The sequence below is a fragment of the Phodopus roborovskii genome, unplaced genomic scaffold (assembly GCF_943737965.1).
Source record: "Phodopus roborovskii unplaced genomic scaffold, PHOROB, whole genome shotgun sequence".
In the NCBI taxonomy this organism is placed as follows: Eukaryota; Metazoa; Chordata; class Mammalia; order Rodentia; family Cricetidae; genus Phodopus; species Phodopus roborovskii.
Window position 1 is genome coordinate 1,320,383 of NW_026126448.1, and position 17,154 is coordinate 1,337,536.

General features: G+C 50.1%; 1 protein-coding gene across 1 annotated transcript in view; it reads left to right on the forward strand.

The window, feature by feature from the left end:
- Slc1a7 (solute carrier family 1 member 7) overlaps positions 1 to 17,154 on the forward strand; it is a 37,939-nt gene that overhangs the window by 13,802 nt on the left and 6,983 nt on the right. Inside the window, exons 3-4 of the mRNA XM_051188407.1 lie at positions 9,033 to 9,248; positions 15,804 to 15,846. Coding sequence (XP_051044364.1) covers positions 9,033 to 9,248; positions 15,804 to 15,846 — 259 coding nt within the window. The remainder of the gene's footprint in view (positions 1 to 9,032; positions 9,249 to 15,803; positions 15,847 to 17,154) is intronic.

A 17,154-nucleotide genomic window follows, 5' to 3' on the forward strand; every position in this document is an offset into this window, starting at 1 on the left:
TGCTACAGATCTATCCTTAATTTATGTGGGGGCCTCGCCGGGGTGGTGATTAGGTAGACGCCAAGTAGTTTGCCATTGTCAGTTCTCTGCAATTCTACCCATTCCTGATTCCTTTCACGTATGCCCTGGGACCTAGAAGCCATCTTTTCCCACTTTCTCCCAATAAGGATGCTTGTTACTGCACATATCTCTTTCCCTTTAAAATCACAGACCAACAGAAAAAGGAAGAAGGGAGGAAGGAAGGGAGGGAGGGAGGGAGGGGAAGAGGGAGGGAGGAAGGAAAGAAGGAAGGAAGAAAGAAAGAACAGAAGGAAGGAAGGAAGGAAGGAAGAAAGGAAGGAAGGAAGGAAGAGGGGAAAAAAACCTAAAACACCTATAGCTTTCTGTTTCTTTAAGTTCTTGGAGGATGCCTTCCTGTTTCTTCCACGAAAACAAAAGTGCCTCCTGCTTGCTTTGGTTTTCATTCAACAAAACGTCCGAAGCATTTCCACCCTGAACCCATGCCTTGGGGCTCTTGTTAGACTCTCCACTAGGGACTGTAGTACTTTCCCATCACCAGGTCCTGTGACGCTCCTAGACATACCACTGACACACTTCTGCACCTGGGGCCCTAGAGTTACCTCACATCATGCTGTCTACAGCATTCTTAGCCCCTGCCATAAAACAGACACAGCATTTGTGCAAACTTACAAGGCAGGGACTAGCAGATGGGGTGTGTTTACGTGAGTGATCGAGGCTCCACCACGGCGAACCTCGGGTTGCTAACTGCGCCTTGCTTTCACACATCCACAGACAAGAACAACACAAAAACTGGGTGGTTAGCCCAACATCTGGATCCAGCCAGAGCCCAAATCTTCCTCTCCCTCTTCCAGTTTCTTAACCCAGGCACCGTTCAAGGAAACCGAAGCCATGTGTTTGTGATTCACGGAGGCTGAGCATGGCAGAGTGTTTTGTCAGCTCTGCCTCAGAGAAGTCATGTGTATGTGTTTGTGTGGGAGTTTTCTGTGGGTCTGTCGTGTTTGTGTGGGAGTTTTCTGTGGGTCTGTTGTGAGTTGGGTGAGTTCATGTGCTCATGCATGAATTGCTTTTCTTCCCGTTTCTTGTAAGATTTTCAACGGATATTTCTTAGAATCAGGAAATCATGTTTGGTCAGAAGAGTCTCCCCACCCCGTCTCCCCCTCGCTGAGGCACTCTAGTTTGGCAGACGGCTCCACACACCCACGTTCTGACTCCTTGGAGATGGGCCTGAGCCAAGCAGTCTTGAAGTCTGGTTTGGGAGCCAATATGCAGAAAAATTTCTCTGGGTTCTGGGACAGGCTGCAGGCTGGAGGTGGCTGCAGCCTAAGTGTCAAACCTGGTATGGCCTGAACTTCTGGCCTCAGCCCTGAAGTCAAACAGCCTTTCTGTGCACGGCCCTGCCATCCCTTCAGTGGGGGCTGGGAGCCTTTCTTGGCCCTCTTGTCTTGTCAGCTGAGATCCTTGCTGACCAAAAGAGGAAACATGGCCCAGCCAGGGTTGGTGCCAGGGCAGACCTCAGCCTAGAGATTCAGAAAGTGTCCGTCCTTCTCAGATGCCCTTGGCCTTGCTGTTTCCACTTATTTATTTATTTATTTATTTATTTATTTATTTATTTATTTAAAAAATACTTTATTTAATTTTATTGTATGTATGTTGGTGTGAAGGTGTCACATCCCTCAAACTGGAGTTACAGACAGTTGTGAGCTGCCATGTGGGTGTGCTGGGAATTGAACCTGGGTCCTCTGCAAGAGCAGCCAGTGGTCCTAACCACTGAGCCGTACCTCCAGCCCCGACTTCCACTTCTTGCTGACCTTCCCAGGATCGGTTGGGCAGCCACCCCTGGGAAGTTGGGTCCAGCTCCCTCTCGGGCTACCAACTGCTTTTGATCTCTCAGTCACAGTGGTGACCCAGAGATCTGTGTTGTTATGCTGCGGGCCTTGCTACCTATCAAACAAGGTCCCTGAGGACCACAAGCCCCTCATTATTTCCAGGACCCCAGGCACTCAGAGCAAGTACCCAGCACACATACAGGGCTGGTGAGGTAGACGGTTTTGAAGGAGCTCCTGTCATCTGTCTGCAGAGACTCGCTGTGCCCAACAGAGCCTCATTCAGAAGAGCCCAGCCTGAGCTTGGGGACAGACGCTGTCAGCCCTATGGAGGAGTGGTAGGGGACATGCTCCTGAGTGCACAGGGCCTTCCCTCCCCTCAGGAGTGGTCTTTCTAGGCACAACCTGGTTCTGGCTAGTCTGGCAGGTATGTCTAGGAAGTCACAACTCATGGTGAAGAATGTGCCCTCCTATGCTGGATTTATGCCATGTGAGACAGACAGTTCTAAGGGAGTCCACCTGGAAATCAGGGATGACTGGACCCCCTGAGGTAGATTTCATCCTGGCTCCAGGAAAAGTACTTCCTAAAGGACAAACTGGCTCATGTGGCTGCTGCCCCAGAGTAGTGTAAACAGAGGCTCTCAGGGAGTTTCTGCATTTTGGATGGAGAACTGTGACCAAATGGCCCATATTTTAGTGAATTGGCATCAAGACATCCTGCCTCAAGTCCTAGACAGAATTGCCTGGGGGAGAAGGGGTGTGGCAGAGCCATCTGGGAAATAGAACCAGGCGCTAAACGTGGCATTTGCTATCAGACTGTGCCTGTCATCTGCTTGGAGGGTTGGGGGAGTGGTGGTTAGAAAGACTGATTGGAGACCCTTTCGCTCGTGGTCCACACCCCTTCATGTGCACACCTCCTCACCTGCAGGGTAGACTGCCTATAGCCTGAGAAGTCAGCTAAGGTCTGAGCCAAGGACTCAGCCCAGGGCCTCAGATTCACTCCTAGTCCCCAGGTCAGCTGGTAGCAGGAGTTGTGACTGAATATTGTGCCGGCCACCATGTGGCTTCAGTAAGTTGCTTGCAGTGTCTCAGGGAGGTTCGCTGCATGTCGGGACTGCTCTGATGGAAGTTACAACAGGCATTGAACTGAGGTCCCATAGCTAGCTCCCTTTCAACCCCAGTATCCGAGTTTGCTGTCCTCCAGGCTCTGGAGTTCCTGTCTCAAAACCCCAATTGCTTCCCCTAAAGCTTTTGTCTACCTGTCGAGTGCAGCTGCTGTCTGAGGGACACAGCACCTTCCCTGTCCCTTTCCCAGGGACTCAGTCCCAGGGTGGGTCTGTGGCAGCCTTGAACCCTCATGCTAATGGCCCCAAGCCCCAGGTGACTCAGCAGGCTACCAGCAAAGGAACTACCAATGTCCCCTTCCCACGTGCCACTGCAGCAGCTCAGGTTTCCTCCCAGACATCACAGTGTTCCGGCTGTCGGGTCAAAGCCAAGTGCAGTCCAGTACTTGTCTGTGTTCAGTTTCATCGCGTCAGATTTGGCCCGCGATTCTAGCTTGCTGGGGTCCTTCATCCAACAGTCAGCTGTTCCCTCCAGCTTGTTGTCCTCTATAAATCTGATCCACATGCTGTCGGTGGCCTTGGCCAAGCCATTGATAAAAACGACTTAGAAAGGAGAGGGCTGAAAGCAGAGCCCAGAAGACCCTGTCTACTGTCTGAAGCTGTTGTTCAGCTCCGCATGGTTGCTGGTACCCCATCTGGTCCCCGAAGTTCTGGTGCCAAGTGCCTCAATGCCCAAACACACAGCACCAGGGAACTTGACTCGGCCTGGATAGGGGACCAAAATTAGCACAGGTGACCAGTTCTCAGGGAACCTACACTGGCTACTCAAAGTCACCAGAACCCCAGCCATCCCTGCAGACTGGTTCAGCCCCCTCCCCTCCAGGTTTAACATCTCACATCAGCAAACCGACACTCAAGTCTAGCCAGACTAAGGCCTATACTGAGGGAGATCCAGAAAACCTGGTGCTTGCTAAATAGTTTAGGCTGACATCAAACTCTCTGTCCTCTTGCCTTGGCCCCAAGTGCAAAGACTGTAGGCCTAGTCTGTTTCCTCATTTCACTCCCCTCCACTGCCACCCTGTGCTAGACTCACAGTCTGGTCTTGGTGAGTTGGAGTGAGCAGACTGTCACAGTGTCCTTCAGCAAACGGAGAGGCACAGGGTACTTCCCAGGGAAGATGGCTGAGGTGGCCACTGTCAGAGAAGGCCTCCCGGAGGACACGATGGAGAGGAGGTGGCTGGAGTGGGTGAGGAGAGTGAGGAAGGCCAGCCCAAGGCGGTTTTACATCGTTCTATGGGTCACCTGAGAACGAAGCCTAAGGGTGTGGGTGAAGAGAGGGAGTTGGCAGGGCCTCAGGGGACTCTCCTCCAGGCCTGCCTACCATAGTGTTACTTGCTCAGTTACCTGGCCCACAATGGATTTCACAGTGACAGCCTGGGAGTTGGTGTGGAAGCCAGGTGAGCTGCTTGCTTGTCAGCCTTCCCTTTCATCAGGAGCCCGGCCCTCAAGGCCTCCCTTCCCCCACTCCTGCAGCTGGAAACAGGCTGGGAGCTAGGCCAGCTCCCTACCATCTCTACAAGCTAATGTCTCTAATCTCTTCAATCTCTTGATCCCCAACCCCTGGGCACTCAGTAGTGAACCAGATGGCTTGGAAGGAGATGAGGGCCTCTGGGCTTCCATCCTTCCTGGGGTCTTTTACTGACCTTAGACACTCTTAAGAGTAACCAGCTAAACCTGGAGTGGGACAGACAACACAGTTATTTTCCTTACCCTAAATCAGGAGGAAAATATGAGGTCATGTCTATGGGACCCACAATTCCGTGTGTAAGCCTTGGTCTAGCATCCCAACAGCTGGTCACCTAGGTTCCATTTGGTTACTTCCCCAGATGGCAGGCTCACCACCACAATAGCTATGGACAAGTCAGAACTCTGAGAACTGAACTGAGAAGGGATTACCTGGGCTGGATCACATGACAGTCCTCACCATCCCAAACCAGGCCTTAGACCAGGACCTTACCTACCATCAAGGAACCCTGGAGAGAGGGCTCAGGAACTCCAATTCCAGTCTTGATTCTAGAACTTACTTCCTGAGTAGCCTGAGCTCCATTGTCCTTCTGTACAGGCTCTCTAATATGACTGTCACTAGCCTATCAAGCACTTGACAGGTGGCCAGTGCACACATTGATTCATTGATTAATTTTAATTAAGATTTAGAGCCTGATAAGTATACAATATTTCACATTGACCATGCATGGCAGTAAGTTGGATATTCCCGGTTAAAGATTTATTTATATATTATGTACATAGTATTCTGCCTGCATGACAGAAAAGGACACCAAATCTCATTATCCATGGTGGTGAGCCACCATGTGGTTACTGGGAATTGGACTCAGGACCTCTGAAAGAGTATACTCAGTGTTCTTAATTTCTGAGCCATCTCTGCAGGCATAAAGTGTTATTAAATAGATTCCATATTTCCTTTTACTTTTATTTTCATTTGAGACAGGGCCTCATTTTGTGGTCCGGGCTGACTTGGCCTTTTTGAACTTTTTAAAATTGATGAAGGGCTAAGGGGCACAGGCCTATAATTCTGTCACATGGGAGGTTGAGGAAGGAGATTGCAGAGTTAATGCCAGCCTCCAAAAAAAAAAAAAAAAAAAAAAAAAAAAAAAAAGAAGATAACAATTAGCAAACCTAAATGATGAATTGTTCTGGCATCGGGATTCCTCAGGGTGCCACTGACTTACAAGGCTGTTGAGCAGTGGAATGAGGCAGAAACTCAAGTCTCTGGAGAACTGAAAGCTCCTGGCAAACTGCAGCCTCTGTGGCTGCCAGGCAGAAAGTCTGGGGCAGTGTCTTCCACCACACAAGACATGCTTGGTCTGGACACAGGAGAGAACCCGGAAGCAGAATGCCGCTAAGGTCCCGTCTCCCTCCACAGACTGCCTCTCCCTTTATTCAGCCACACATGCACAAGTGTCTTTGAGGCTTAACACTCTCCCAAGAGCCAATATGGCCCAGCTTGCCAGTTCTCAGAAAAACAAACAAATAAAATCATTGTAGCAGTGAGACTCTCAAGCAGAGGTTCTCAACCTGTGGGTCATGACCCCTTTGGGTCAAACAAGCTTTTCACGGGGGCGTATATCAGATATCCTTCATACCAGATATTTACATTGTGATTCATGACAGTAGCAAAATTTTAGTTAGGAAGGAGCAACCAACATAATTTTATGGTTGGGGGCCATCGCAACATGAGGAACTTATTAAAGGGTTGCAGCGTTAGGGAAGTTGAGAACCACTGGCCTAGAGCCTCAGTTCTCAAGGAACTTACCAGCAGGAGGAAGCCCCAAATACCAAACGGCAAACACTTCCACTCCATTCCTTGTGCCCACCAGTTTCAGGAGGGGCGCCGCGCTCACGCATGGCCTCTGCTCTCCCGGCACTTTCCTCCCAGTCTTGTTGACCGCTGCCGTGGGCAGCAGTCACCTTGGGCACTGCCAGCACCAGCCTGGGGAGCTGCCTGCTCTCTTGGCTATTGTGGCACCTGCCTCACTCTGCTCACTAGATTGGCGGGATGGTGGGTGAGGTGGGGTGCATGAGTTCCGAGCAGGTCTGCATGGCCCTGTGCAGAACTCTCATCACACCCTTTCAGACGACGGTGCCCGCTGGGGTTGGACCACAGTGCCAGCAAGTTGCGACTGTGTTTGCATTTCTTCCCTGCCTCCCACATCTAGGGGTCCAAGTTGGTACCACCTCACCGGGCCCCTGCCTCGGGAACCTTTGTCCTTAGGAGATCTGGTTCTCGTCGTCGTCGTGGCCCTGGCCACAGTCCTGACTGCAAGTGAGAGAGGGATCTGTTTCCCAAGATGCTCTGGGGCTCCCTGAAGCGGAATCTTGTTTCCACTCCACATTTCATTAGGACAGTCTTTCCGGTGACAGGTCTGTCCCTTATGGCAGCTGCCCAGCACAGTGGTGAATAGGCATCCTTTTGTCTGAGGTCCAAAATGTTGCTTCTGACCGTTTCGAAGGCTTCAGGGGGTTCATAGTTTGTCCTAGAACCTCCAATCCTGGGAATCTTTTGTTTCTCTCTCACCCTAGGCAGATACTGTTAGACCCAGTACCTGCGAAGCAATGGTTGCTCCCTCTGCTCTGCACCCCTTGGGGCCCCCCAGCCCCCCTTGACTCACCATTCAAGGCCACCTACAATCTGTTTTTTCTGCCTGTCACCACACCTCACACAGACCCTGAGCTCTGACCTCACTGAGCAGCACGGTGCCTTCTGCCACCCACTCCTGTTGGCCCCATCTCCAAATCCTCCCCACCTTGGCGGAAGTAACTCCAATGCTGCCGCCTCCAGGAAACCCTTCCCTACTATTTTAGCTAGAGCTCTCTCCCCTAAGAGAAATTCCCCTTCCTTGTCACCTTCCTCACTGTTCAGATTCCCCCAGCTTCTGCAGTAGTTACTTGTGTCCCCTTGTGTCCTGGTGTTCTCGTCTGCCACTTTCCTTGCTTCTTGACAGAGTAACTACTTCCTGAGGTCAGAGACAGAATCCAGACACTAAATCAGACAAGCCTAGAGCTGGCACGAGGGCTGGTCTAGCAGGACACCAGTGTGGGTGAATTGGGCATGCCCTTTCTCAGGGGCTGGCTTCCCTATGGCCTGCAGCAGGTAGGCTGCTCCACAGCTCTGCCGAGGGAGGGCAGAGGTAATCCTCCTTGGATAATGGTCCCAGCAGCCTCATCTACTCTGCTGGAAATCCCATTACTGGCCTTTGCGATTTATGTCTGAGACCAGCCCTAAGCCCATCACTAGCATATGGCATCCTGGCGGAGGAGGAGAAAAGAGATTGTGTGTCCCATCCTTCCTGCCTCCCTCCTTCCCTTCTTCCCTCCTTCCCTCCCTCCCTCCCTCCTTCATTCCTCCCTCCCTCCTTCCCTCCCTCCATTCTTCCCTCCCTCCCTCCCTCCCTTCTCATCCTTCCTGCTGCTCTGGCTCTGGGCCTGCCCTGGGCTGGCTCACACACCCTGTTTGGACCCCAGCCTACCCCATCAGGGGCACCTTATAATATAACAACTCAAAGAAATAGGGTGGGGACAGAAAGCATGGAGACCAGGAGAGGAGACTACACATCATGAGAGGCCTTCAGGAGGAGGGACTTTGCCCTGGCCCTAATGGTTCATGCCCAGGGCCAAGCAGGGGTCTCAGGGGTAAGGTCTGTTCTACGGGGTGGTCACTGGCTGCTGCTGGGTATAGGGCTGACATTGAGGAGAGCATGAGGAATGGGAGGATTATCTGCTCTTGTTTACATGATTAAATCCAGACAAATACTTCCTTTATCTGAAAGAATGAAAGGGCTTTGGAGGAAAATCCTTTTGGCAGAAAAACAAAGCGCAGGCATTTCCTTAATTAATCTCTCAACTCCCTCTCCCAGAACAGACACCTTCAACACTGGCCAGGCAAGGGGGTGGTCTGGCTCAGGTACACTCTGGAAGATACGCCTCTGTGTTCTTGTGTGGAGAGGGGGGTCTTGGATCCCCAGATGGAACACTTGCACGTCAAAGGTTGCATGTCCAGCTGGCAGGCTAGGTCACTGTCCCTACTCATTGGTTCATTCAGTAAGCCTGTAGGGGTCACTTGCACCCTGTCAGCCTGTGCTCTGGTTATGGGGGACCCATAGAGAAGTCAGACATGTCCCTTTCATGTGCCCTCAATCTTGTGGCTGCATCAGGTAAGTAAACACACCATGGCAACCAGGGTCCTGAGAGAAGAGGCTGTGGGTGCCCCTAGCACTGGCAGTGTGGAAAGGGCTTCACCGTAGAAGTAACATGGCCTGGTCCTGTCTCCTGAGGAGTTGGACAAGTGAGGGGGGCTTCTGAGAGGAACCACAAAGAGGGAATATGTAAGGATCCAGAAGTGTGATGGACTGGACAGGAGAGAGAGAGAGAGAGAGAGAGAGAGAGAGAGAGAGAGAGAGAGAGAGAACGCAGAGCAAGCCTCAGGAGTGAATGACCCAGAGGGAGACCTCCGGAGCACATGAGGGTCAGGGCTTGGTGGAGAGGAGCCACAGTGAGCACACCAGAGTTCCTGGCGCCTGTCACAAACCTGACCCATCTTGCCTTCCAGTTTGATGTCTGGCCTTGCCTCCCTGGATGCCAAGACCTCCAGCCGCTTGGGCATCCTCACTGTGGCATACTACCTGTGGACTACCTTTCTGGCCGTGGTCGTGGGCATCATCATGGTCTCCATCATCCACCCGGGTGGTGCGGCACAGAAGGAGACGACCGAACAGAGTGGGAAGCCGGTCATGAGCTCAGCCGATGCCCTGCTGGACCTTGTCCGGTAACTCGTTGTCCATATGCTCTTGGAATCCCCGGGCCTGGCACGGGTGCCCTGTGTGGCCTCCAAAGGGTACGCAGAGCATGGGACTCAGCTCAGCTCTAGATTGTATGTGGCAACATGGATCAGGATGAACCTTGTGATCCTCTAGTATGCTGACATCAGTGGTGGATATGTCTCGGTCCCCAGCCCCTGGGCTGCCTTCTGGGTTCTGCTCTGCCATCTCCATGGGGTTGGGGCAGGTGAGGGAACTCCAATCTGGGAAGGGCTGTGAGCTGACTGATCCCACAGCTGTTGTGGCCACCCAGCCTGCAAGGCAGGAGGCCAGTAATTATGTGTCCCTCCTTTTCCCTATTGGTCCCCTTGCCCTAAATGAGAAAACAAGACTCACAGAAGCAGTGTGGCTTTCCCAGCTCATTTAGCGGGGAGGTGAGGCACCAGGGTTCCATCCAGGCTGCCTGGCACCCAGGAATGACTCAGTCACTCCGGCTCCATGGACCTGAGCCTGCTCCATAGCTAGCAATTACCCTCCTGGCCCTCACCAGGGCCAGCTCTGGGCCCAGGCCTGGATCAGGAGGTTTAGCCTCCACCCTGCCCTGCTCTAGAGGAGTCACTCTGTCAGGGCATGCTGGCCCACTTCTAAAGGCCACAAGAAGCAGGTTGGATTTATTTCTGCAGTGGTGGTGATCCAGCCCAGGGTCTTCTGCCTGCTGGCGAAATGCTCTGTTGCTGAGCACAGCCCCAGCCTAGAATATAACTTTCAAATACAGGAGTGGCATGGTTCAGTGTAGAAGGCTCCTTCTGGCCACTGGAGAGGCTATGGACCGAGGTCGAGCAGGCCAAGAGAGGGAGGCACAGGGGGATGGCCATTGGGTGGGACTGGGAGACTGGCATGATTAGCAGGAACACCATCAGGAGTCGGGAGCATGAGAGTAAGGGTGGGTGGGGAGGTTGCTACTGGCTGTGGCCCAAGCATCTGGGTGGATAACACGTGGTGATCAAGCCAGAGGAAGGTTCTGGAGCATGCAAATCTCTTGGTGGATTCAAGCTGAAGATGGAGATATTGAAATTAAGGAAAAGGCAGGTGGCCCCGAGGATGGAGGGCTTAGCCCAGGATATATGAATGTGCCAGAGCTGGACAGCCTCTGCACATACATCATGCTGGAAATGGCCTGTGTCTTAGGATTTTATTGCTGTGAAAAAACACCATGACTATGGCAATTGTTATAACGGAAAACAGTTAACTGGGGCTGACTTACAGTTCAGAGTTTCAATCCATTATGGTCATGATGGGAAGTATGGTGCTGGTGAGGTAGCTGGAGGGGCAGGCAGCAGGAAGAGAGAGTGATATTGGGCCTGGCTTAAGCTTCTGAAACCTCAGAGCCCACCCCCAGTGGCACACTTTCCCTAATTAAGCCGCATCTATTCCAACAAGGCTGCACATCCTAGTCCTTTCAAATGGAGCCACTCTCTATGGGGGCAATTTTCGTTTAAACTACCACAGCCTGGTGGGGTCAACTGGCTGACTTTATCTGTGGACTCCTCCAAGGCCCTCTTCATCTTCTAATTAGTTTAAGACATAAGTCCAGGCCTATCTAATACCAAAAACCCAACCTTGTCAATTTGACACAAACCCCGCCCTTTCCTTGTGGATCTGATTCTGGCCTGGGAAACTGCAAATCTTACTTGTTTGCCCCACCAACTCCACTCTCATAGGAGGGTACACAGGGGCCCGCTTTCCAGGGCACGTGTGTACTGTTATAGGTATTCCCTGGCTGTAATTCTTTCAGTAGTTTCATAGGTTCTAGCCCTCCTAGCATTGGGTGTTCCTGCTTAAATAATCCGTTTCATTTGAACACTTATAATGCTCCCTTCAGGCAAGCTCTCTGGTCAACTCCTAAGCTCGTGTCTCAAAGATGATTCAAGATCACTACAGACCATGTCCCTGACTGACCTGCCAAGTCATTAATTCATTTCCCAGGGCTCCAAGTCAGGGCCCTGACGTCGGCTCCCAGTGCAGCCTCAGGAAGTCCGAGCAGAGAGCTAATCAGAGCTGGCTGTTGCTTTTTCCACCTTATTAAAACACCACAGAGATTAAGTAATAACTTGGCTCCATTTGGAGCTCCCTGTTAGCATCCCAAAGGCTGGATGAGCCTCTCAGGAACTATTCTTGAAAAGGAGCAATGGCCACCTTGGACCTTGGTGGGGATTGCAGAAGGAGATATGTTTGGAACCATCTCAGTGAGAACTTACAAAAAGCAAATATGGAGGGAAGCCTTGGCAGGGAGCCCAGGCTAGCTGCTGGGGGTTGCAGATATGACTCTTCATACCTCCAGCCACATTCTGTCTGTGCTTTAGGTAGCTGCTACCAGGTCACAGGCCTCATGGGATAAAGGAGGAGTTTTCCTGTAGGAGTTCAGACCAACAGAAAGTGAGAATGTCCCCAGATAAAAATGGAAAGTATGGTTTTTGCTGTTGTTAGTTTTTTTGTTTTGTTTTGGTTTTTCTAGACAGGGTTTCTCTGTGTAGCCCTGGCTGTCCTGGAGCTCTGTCTGTAGACCATACTGGCCTCAAACTCAAAGACTTGCCTGTTTCTTCCTCCCAACTGCTGGAATTAAAGGTGTGTGCCACTACCTCCACTGGGATCAAAAGCACAGATCTTAGTTAAATCTGCCAGTCAAGTTTGTCTGTGACTAAGATAAGTCTGTATCTCAGCTGGGAACTGCATTGACTGTTCATTAAGAGAGACCCAAGGCCACAGAGGCTTCGGTGAGGAAAAGGTTTTTCTCAGAAGCAAAATTACAGTTATGAAATGGCAATGAAAATAATTTTATGGTAGCAACATGAAGAACTGTATTAAGGGTTACATTAGGAAGGTTGAGAACCGATGTCTTAAATTAGAGATGGAGTTTAGTGACTTCCTCTCCTCTCCTCTCTGGGGCTGTCCAGTTAAGGACACAAGAGGATGGGAATCAGGGTTTGATGGCCAGGCCCTGTGGGTCTCTTACCCTAACAGGCCTGCAAAAGCAAGAAAGGAAAAGGAGACTGAACGCTGGTAGCAACTCGCTCGCTCTACCATGTCCACCTGGTAAAGTGACCTCACACTAAAGGAAGTCTTGAAGGAATGTACATGCTTGGCTTTTTAGCTCTTAGCCTAGAGTCTGTTCTGAAGGCTGACCACCTCCTAAGTCCCCTGAGCCTCCTGGAGCTCCTGACCAAGATTTTCACACTTTTGACAATCAGTGCAATCTCATGGCTGACATTAGCTTCCAACTCAGTGGGATCCCAGTTCCTGACCTGCGCTTCTCCCTTCCCTGGTGACAATACTGAGACCCCTGGGGAAAGGGTGATTGATGGCGGGTCACAGAATGCTCTCGGCCAGCCTCTGCCTGGGTAGCTCCTCCACCCTCCGCCTCTGTGTCCATGAGCCTGACTCTTAGCAGGAGTACAAACAGTGCAGGCAGCCGCTGCTTCTGGCCACAGTCGCTGGGGAGGAGGCTTAGGAATTGGAGCACACTCATGTCCACGTGTGCAGCCTCACTCATGTGTGAACTGAATCTAGAAAGAGAATTGCCAGTTAGTGAGCAAGGGCGAGCCAGGCAGACAGCAGCGGGGGTGTGTTATCACAGCCCCATTCCCGGAAACCGAACAAGCAGGAACAAGAGGCCCTTAGCATCTCCAGTCTGTAACCTTCCCAGAAGGGGTCTAAAGGGTGGGAGTGTCTTGCTAGAGCCCTTAGAGGAAGGTCACTGCAGGGGCCACATTAAGGCACCCATCTCCCTCACCTCCCCTGCATGCATACTGTCATTTTACAAAACATTAAAAAAATTTTTTTGGGCAATTTGCATATTTTCTTTTGTGAGGAGAATCCCTGGGTGTATCTTTCTGTCTTTCTCTATTGAAGTGTTACTGTTTCGTGACCTGTTGCTTAAGCAGCAAATATTTTCAGAGTGCCTACTGTGTGTCGGGCTCTCTTCCAGGGACAAAGCAGGGAAAAAGAACAAACGGCCCTGCCCTCTAGGGATTTGAGATCCCGTGAGAGGGGACAGCTGGTGAAGATGGAAGAAAGCAGGAATGTTGAAAATGTTTTCAGATTCTGGGGATTACTGTAGTCATTGAGATGCCCCAGCTTGTCTGCCCTTCGTTTTGTAATTGCATTGTAACCTTAGAAAGCATCTTGTTTTTTTCCGCAGATCGACATTTTGGTATGGTTTTAGGTTTTCAGAAGGCAGGAAAGAAAAGAAATCCTACCTACCCTCCCCAGTGACCCAGATGTTAGCATCTTCTGAAACCGCAGGTCCTTTCAAAGTAAGAAATGGAGCCGGGTCACCTCGAAATAAACTATAGATCTGGTCTATCTGTCTTTTAGGGCAGGGGCCCAGGCAGCCCAGACTGAATTTGAACTCATTATGTAGCTGAGGATGATGTGAACTCGTGATCTTCCTGCTTCTGGGGATGCAGGCTGGTGCCACCATTCCAGTTTGTTGCAGAACTCCCCTTGGGTATCACTAATTTTCCCATTAGTTCCCTTTTCTGTTCTGGTATCCCAGCCAGGATGGCATAGTGAACTGAGCAATTTCTTCTTTTCAGTGAGTAAAATCAGTGAGTTGTCCACTTCGTTCTTAATGAGTCCTTCCATGTTTAGGCAGTGGTGAAAGATCAGCCTATTGTCCTCTAGGTTTTTACTGTTTCGTTTGAAAAAATCATGTCTTGAAGTAGAGTGGAATTTGTTTTGGTGGAAGATTAAATAACAGAGCGAGCAACTTTTCAGAATGGCTGGTCAGCTATTCAGTTCTAATGGTGATACCTTTAATTCCTCACTGGCTTGTGAAACAGCTTCCCCAAATATGAAGTACTTGTTGGGACCAGCACAGTAGCACACACCTGTAATCTGAGCACTTGGGAGGATGGCAGGTTTGGGGGTGGCCTGTGGTACATAGCCTGTCCATAGTTAGGTAGATGGTGAGTAGATAGATGATAGATAGATAATAAAATAGATAAATGATAGGTAATTAGATAGATGATTAGACAGATGGATGCATAGATAGCTACATAGATACATACATAGATAGATACATAGATAGTAGATAGGTAGATACATAGACAGATAGATATAGATACACAGATACATAGATACATAGATAGATGATAGATACATACATACATAGATACAAAGATGGATAGATAGAGAGACATATAGATAAATACATACATAAATAACAGATTGATGATAGATAGATACATAGATAGATAGGTAGATAGATGGATAGATAGATAGATAGATAGATAGATAGATAGATAGATAGATAGATAGGCAAGCTAGCTCATTAGGTACTTGCCACACAAGTGGAAGGAAATAACTGAATCCTAAAAGTTGTTCTCTGACCTTCACACATGCCATAGCGAGCGCGCACGCACGCACACACACACACACACACACACACAACCATCAACAACAGTGCCGAAGTGATAATAGAAATGAAATGCTTAGCCACTAGAAGTTCTGCCCTGTGCTCCGGTTTCTATGGTGTGGGCTGCCATATTGTGTGCGTAGGGCATTGCACTGACAACAACTATGCTTGTCTAGTATATATTTATATCTGGCAAGACAAAGGCCCGTCTACCTTCAGCCTTAAAATAAATAAGACACAGCTCTCCATTTGCATGAGTCGATGTCGATGGAGTCAACCAACTGCTGGTCAGAAACTTTTAGGGAACATGCTGCGTGTGCACTAAATGTGCTGGTTTTCTTGTCACAATTCCATCCCTGCAGCACAGCAGCTCCTTCCATCACCCCCCTGGGCTCCAGGCACTACACAGGGTCCAGAGATGATTGACAGTCAGGCAGGATGTGCATGTATGTGGGCTACGCACATTCTGTGCCATCTTAATGTCTTCTTACACAGTACCCTCACACTGGGGGTTCTAGAGAGGTTCAGGGTCAATCTCTGAACCAAGGAAGAATGATTACAACGTTCACTGAGTGTCCAGTCTGAGTCGGGCCCGTGTACACACAAAGGTTATCAAAGATATAGGGGACGCCTGGTGTGGTGACATGTCTTTAGTCCCAGCACTTTGGAGGCAGAGACAGGTAGATCTCCATGCGTTTGAGGCCAGCCTGGTCTACATAGTGAGATCTAGGCTAGCCAAGTCTATACAGTGAGACTGTCTCAAAAACAAATAAACAAATGGATGGAGGGGACAAATGGAGACGTGACTTTAGGAGGCCATCTCATGGGAAGATAAACACCTACGAGTTATCAAGGTGACCCACATGCAGAAAGGCCACAGTCTGAGTCACGTCAGATACCTGGCTAGGGAAAACGTGCTGATTTGCCCAGCAGTCTAGCAGTCAGGGAAGTAAGGGTGCCATGCCCGTCTGCAGGAGCAGTGTGAGCAAGGCCTGGGACGCTCTAACAGTCATTGGGGACATGTGGCATGGGGTGGGGTTCATGGAAGGCGTCCACTGCCTGATACCCAGGGTATATCCTGATGACCTCAAAGTCCTCCTGTCCTAGCACTGGAAATCCTCAATTGCTGCCTGTCTTCTCTCCCCAGGAACATGTTCCCAGCCAACCTGGTAGAGGCCACGTTCAAACAGGTGAGCAGAGCTTGGCTAGGAGGGAGGGGCAGGAGGGGAAAGAAGGCAGAGCTATCTGGGCCTGGTTGGAAAGTGACAGGCTGGCAGCCTTCCTGTCTTCCACAGAGGGATGCCAGGTGGGAGGGGACATGAGTAGGATCCATATCTTAGCCCCTCCCATGGTCACACCCCTGTCCTGGGTTCCAGTTACTCACAAGGAAACTCTGTAGGGCAGAAGAAAGCCTTGACTGAGCACCTGACTCAGCACATGGGTGTTCACACTTGCCCTCCCAATCATCCTTACAAGTGTCTACACCAAGGTAAGACCAGCCCATTTCCTGGATGGGAAGATTGAGGCTCAGAAGTAGATTATTGCTCAAGATTATACCACTAGTCAAGAATGAAAGAGTGAATGAATCAATTCAGGTCAGGCTATCGTCTAACATGCTTCCTCTCTAAAATCAGTCTCCCCATAAGAATAATAATAACATTCATTGTTGGAAATTAGGATAACATTAAAGTATACTAAGCAGGACCTGAGGAGTGTGCATCAGTTGGTAGAGTGTTTGCCTAGCATGTACAAAGCCCTGGTTCGATTCCCAGTACTGCATAAACAAGGTTTGATAATATACTTGTAATCCTCAGAACTCAGGGAAGTTGAGACAGCTTAGGCTGCTTTAAAAAATAATAATAAGCTTAAAGAAAAAAGTATGCAAACCCCAGGCAGCCTAGGCAATATAAGATTCTGTCTAAAAACAAAATAAATTAATAAACTTAAAAGAAAAAAAATATAGAAATCCCGCTCTCAGTTAACGCATGAAAACCACCTCTAGGTCAGGGATCTAGAAACAGAGGAAGCAGAAGGGACAGCTGCACCCTTGTTTGGGATCCTGGAATCCGAGGAATGAGGGAGCAAGCCCTGGGAATAGCCTGATGGGCAGAGGAGGACCTTGGGTATCTGACCTTCTCATCAACTAGGCCTGGGGTCTCCTCTTTCTCTGAGAAGGTTCTGGGCCTTTCCAAGGGACTGCAGGCCTTCGGGCTGTTGGGTGCCCTGGCCTGGTGGAAAGGCTGAGATGGTGACAAACCTTCTGGTAGAGGAGGAGGTAGAAGGATGGAGGGAGTCGGGCGACACAGAGCTGGAGGGAGCTGCAGGCACCGTGTAGTGGGATGAAGGACCCCCCTTCCTTCTCTTTGTGGTGGGTGACATCCTGGCTCACAAGGCTCTCCCTGGATAGTCCATTGACATCCACACAAGTGCGTACAAATGTGGCTTTAAGGTGTTCCTATAATAACAAGGTACTAATTCCCCCCTGGTCGGCATGCTCC